At 69.1% G+C, this 4,581-nt stretch overlaps 1 protein-coding gene across 1 annotated transcript; it reads left to right on the forward strand.

Moving 5' to 3' along the window:
* Window positions 1–134: 134 nt before the first annotated feature.
* On the forward strand, window positions 135–4,455 carry LOC112109454 (serine/threonine-protein phosphatase 6 regulatory subunit 1-like; the record flags this gene model as incomplete). The annotated part of the gene is made up of 9 exons (XM_026663086.2): window positions 135–362; window positions 463–649; window positions 1,191–1,328; window positions 1,859–1,924; window positions 2,300–2,412; window positions 2,896–3,009; window positions 3,091–3,256; window positions 3,510–3,662; window positions 4,324–4,455. Coding segments are annotated over exons 1-9 (1,296 nt in total), but the record flags the coding sequence as incomplete, so codon positions are not given.
* Between the last annotated feature and the right edge of the window lie 126 nt (window positions 4,456–4,581).

Consider the following 4,581-nt stretch of genomic DNA (forward strand, 5'->3'; position numbering starts at 1 on the left):
GGGTGGGGCCTTGGGCAGAAGGGGTGGTCCGGGCTGGGGACTAGCCTCCCCGAGCCTGGAGTTCGTTCGCCGTCCGTGCTGTGGGGGATCTGTGGCCGCTGACCCCCCCCTTCCATCCCCCCCCTGCAGGGCGCCATGTTCTGGAAGTTTGACCTGCACTCCAGCTCGCACATCGAGACGCTGCTGGAGCGCGCCGACCTGACGCTGCGGGAGCTGCTGGATGAGGACGATGTGCTGCAGGAGTGCAAGGTGGTGAACCGCCGGCTGCTGGACTTCCTGGTGCAGCCGCAGCACATGGAGGCGCTGGTGACCTGCGTGACCGAGGAGCCCCCTGCCGAGCTGGACGAGCGGCTGCGCTACAAGTGAGGGGCTGCGGGTCGGGAGTGAGGGGCACCGGCAGGCCTGGGGGGGCAGGGCTGGGCTAGCAGGAGGCTGCGGGTGCTCATGTCCCCTCCCCCGCAGGTACCCCAGCGTGTCGTGCGAGATCCTGACGTCGGACGTGAGCCCCATCACGGACGCGCTGGGCGAGGACGAGGGGCTGCTGCGGCGTCTCTACGGCTTCCTGCAGGGCCACGGGGTCCTGAACCCGCTGCTGGCCAGCTTCTTCAGCAAGGTCATGGGCATCCTCATCAACCGCAAGACAGACCAGGTGCGCCGGGCGGCCAGCCCCAGCCTCCCCCTGCCTCGGTTTCCCTTCCGCCTGCCAGCTCTTGGGGCCAGGACTGGCTGTCACGCCACCTCTGTGCAGCGCCTGGCCCGATGGGCCCCCGATCCCAGCCGGGATGTGTGTGGGGGGGTGTGGGGGGGTGTTACCATAATCCCACTAATAGCCTGGCCGTAGCTGGCCCCCTTTGAGCTGTGGAGGGGGTGGCCCTTCTCCGTAGCACACCCCCCCCGCCCGAAGCAGCTGGCGCAGGCGGGAGACCGGGCTAGACGGGCCCAGGGTTATGCCCCTCGGACCTGTGCCACTGCTCTTGTGAGTGAGACCCTCACTGCCGCTTGCAGAGGGGGACGGGCTCATCCGGACCCCCGCCCCCTCCCAATCACTGCGGCACCTCTGCCCATCTAGCCTGGCGTCCCGGCTGCCTGTTCCCGCCTCATCGGCCCGAGGCAGCTCCGGCCCCGAAGCTGGGCTGGCCCCGGTGGTGGGGAGTTCCCCAGGCTAACGGGGGCTGGCCCGGACCTTGCAGATTGTGGCCTTCCTGCGCAAGAAGGACGATTTCGTGAGCCTGCTGCTGCGGCACATCGGCACCTCGGCCATCATGGACCTGCTGCTACGCCTGCTGACCTGCGTGGAGCAGCCGGTGCTGCGCCAGGATGTCTTCAACGTAAGGGCGGGGCTTCCCGCTGGCCCCGCCCCTGGACACCCACTGCCTCGCCCCTTCGTGCCTGCTGGCCCCGCCTCTAGGCACCCACTGCCCCGCCCCTTCGTGCCTGCTGGCTCCGCCCCTTTTTGTCTGCCGGGGCCCCCGCTCCTTCTCACTTGCTGCCCTGTGCCCAGCCCCACATCCTGCCCCCCGCCTCATTGGCTACTCCAGGGCTATCTCAGCAGGGCACTCCATTGGTAGAAACTGCCTCGGTGCCATCCCCACCCCCCCACGGCCTGTCCTGTTTGCTGCCCCCCGGCAGGGAGAAAGTCACAGCTTCCAGCCAGGCTGAGCCAGGGGTTACCCAGCCCCATAACTAACTCATGGGGGGGGCACTGGCAGAGCTGGGGGGGAGCCCAGGGCAGGGGTCCTGCGAGTCGGGAGTGAGGAGCACAGGCAGAGCTGGGGGGAGAGGGGGGAGCCCAGGGCTGGGCTAGCAGGGGCTGCGGGTCGGGAGTGAGGGGCACCGAGACGTGCTGTTCCCTTCACAGTGGCTGAACGAGGAGAAGATCGTGCAGAGACTGATCGAGATGATTCACCCTTCAAAAGACGACAATGTGAGCGGCTCTGTACGGCCTGCGCCTTGGGGGGCGGAACATGGGGGGGGGGACAGCTATGGGAGGGGAGCTCCCAGCCCCCCTGCTCTAACCACTAGACCCCACTCCCCTCCCAGAGCCAGGAGAGAACCCAGGAGTCCTGGCTCCCAGCCTCCCCCGCTCTAACCACTAGACCCCACTTCCCTCCCAGAGCCGGGGAGAGAACCCAGGAGTCCTGGCTCCCGCTGCCACCAGCCCTTACTGGCGATGGGGGTCCGTTCCTCTAAGCCAGCAGCTCCGATGGGGCGTGGGCAGAGGGACTGGCCCCGCCTCTCACTACTTGGCCCCGCCTTTCCCATCGCCCCGGTAACTGGGTCTCTTCCCCCCCCACCCCAGCAACATTCCAATGCCGCCCAGTCCCTGTGTGACATCATCCGACTGAGCCGGGAGCAGATGATGCAGATTCAGGACAGCCCCGAACCTGACCAGCTGCTGGCCACGCTGGAGAAGTGAGTGTGGGGCTGCGGGTCGGGAGTGAGGGGCACCGGCGGGGCTGGGGGAGGGGGCAGCCCATGGCTGGGCTAGCAGGGGGCTGCGGGTCGGGAGTGAGGGGCACCGGCAGACCTGGGGGAGGGGGGAGCCCAGGGCCCCCTTGGATGGGGGGTGGCGTCCCGGCCCTCCCAGTATCAACCCAAGTTAACGATGGCGAAGCAGAAGCACGAAGCTCCCAGACCATGAGCCAAGGACCCTCACCCAGTGCTGAGACGTGGCCCCTCTGGGGCGGGGGGCAGGGCTGGGTCCCCAGGGGATGGGGTGTTTGGGGACCCCCCAGCCAGGCGTCGCGGACCTGGGGATCCCCTCGGCCGGCCCCCCCCGCCGGGGGGGGGGGGGGGGGGTTTGGGGACCCCCCAGCCAGGCGTCGGGGACCCGGGGATCCCCTCGGCCGGCCCCCCTGACTGGGGTGGGGGCGGGGTGTTTGGGCCCCCCCGCAGGCAGGAGACGGTGGAGCAGTTGCTGGGGAACATGCTGGCGGGCGAGCGGGACGAGTCCGTCATCGTCAGCGGGATCCAGGTGCTGCTGACGCTGCTGGAGCCGCGCCGAGCCAGGTGAGGGGGCGGAGCTGGCGGGAGGGGGCGGGGCTAGCCGGCCGCCCCGCCCGCGCTCACCCCTCGCTCTGCCCCCTGCAGGTCCGAGGCCGGGGGGATGGGCAGCTTTTACTGCCCCCTGGAAGGGCAGCTGGAGCTGGGGCCTCTGGGCTCGGACGGCAGCGCCTGCCAGGCCAGCCCCAGCACCTTGCTGGCCCTCAGAGGTTACCTCCGGGACTTCCACCAGCTGCTGATCGACCCCCCGAAGGTAATGGGCCCCCGGACTCCCGTCCCTGGCTCTGGGAGGGGAGTGGGGGCTAGTGGTTAGAGCGGGGGGGGCTGGGAGCCAGGACTCCTGGGTTCTGTCCCTGGCTCTGGGAGGGGAGTGGGGGCTAGTGGTTAGAGCAGGGGGGGCTGGGAGCCAGGACTCCTGGGTTCTGTCCCTGGCTCTGGGAGGGGGTCGGGTGCGGCTGCCCGGATGCCTGGGTTCTCTCGGCTGTGCTAACCGCTGCTCCCCACAGCGGCCGGCCCTGCAGATGACGTGGGGGCTGCTGGACCCGCCGCTGGGGAACACGCGGCTGCAGGTGGTGAGGCTGCTGGGCAGCTCGCTGGGCGCCGGCGACGCGGGGCTGCAGGAGGAGCTGCTGGGCTTGGATGCCCTCAACACCATGCTGGTGAGTGCCGGGGGTGGGGCTCAGCCAATGGGAGGGTAACGGGGCGGGACCAACATCATGGAAGTCAGACCAGGGGGCCATCGGCCCTGGGGTCCTGCCCCCTCCATCCCGCGCCGGGTCAGAGCCAGGGGCCCATCGGCCCTGGGGTCCTGCCCCCTCCATCCCGCGCCAGTCAGAGCCAGGGGCCCATCGGCCCTGGGGTCCTGCCCCCTCCATCCCGCGCCGGGTCAGAGCCACGGGCCCATTTAGCCCGGTATCTTCAGCGCTCGGCCTGCCTGGCGACGGGAACGGATGGTGCAGGAGGTTTCTGAGGGGACGGGTTTGCTTTGTTTTCTGCCCCATGGTTAAAAGACGAGACCAGGGCACAACCCCTGGAGTCCAGCTCCAATCCCAGATCTGGGAAGGAGATTGCTTCACTTCCTGTCCCAAAGCGACCAGCTCTACCACCAGCCCCCACCCCAGAGGGGCTGCATCCCAGCACCAGGCGAGGGGTCCCCGTGTACCCAGCCGCCCCATCTCAGAGGGGCTGCGTCCTAGCCCCGGGCGAGGGGTCCCCGTGTACCCAGCCCCCAGCGGCTCGGCACCATGGCCAGGTTGGTGCCCGGTGTCCCTTGCAAACGCTGCCCCGAGCTCCCTCTCTCTCTCTCTCTCTCTCGCCCAGGACCTGTATTTCAAATACACCTACAACAATTTCCTGCATGCCCAGCTGGAGGCGTGTCTGAGCACCCTGCTGCGGGCCGGCGCCCCCCCCGAGGACTCGCAGCCCCCCCCAGACAGCCCCGTCGTCAAGCATGTGAGTGGGGGGACCCTCGAAGCTCCCGGGTGGGTGGGTGTGGGGGGGAGGAGGGGCAGCCCAGTGTGGGCAGGATCTGCAGTCGCCTTCTTCCTCCAAGGTTATAACTGGCTCCAGGGATAGAAC

The sequence above is a fragment of the Terrapene carolina genome, unplaced genomic scaffold (assembly GCF_002925995.2).
Source record: "Terrapene carolina triunguis isolate 2854851 unplaced genomic scaffold, T_m_triunguis-2.0 Scaffold32358, whole genome shotgun sequence".
Classification (NCBI taxonomy): domain Eukaryota; kingdom Metazoa; phylum Chordata; order Testudines; family Emydidae; genus Terrapene; species Terrapene triunguis.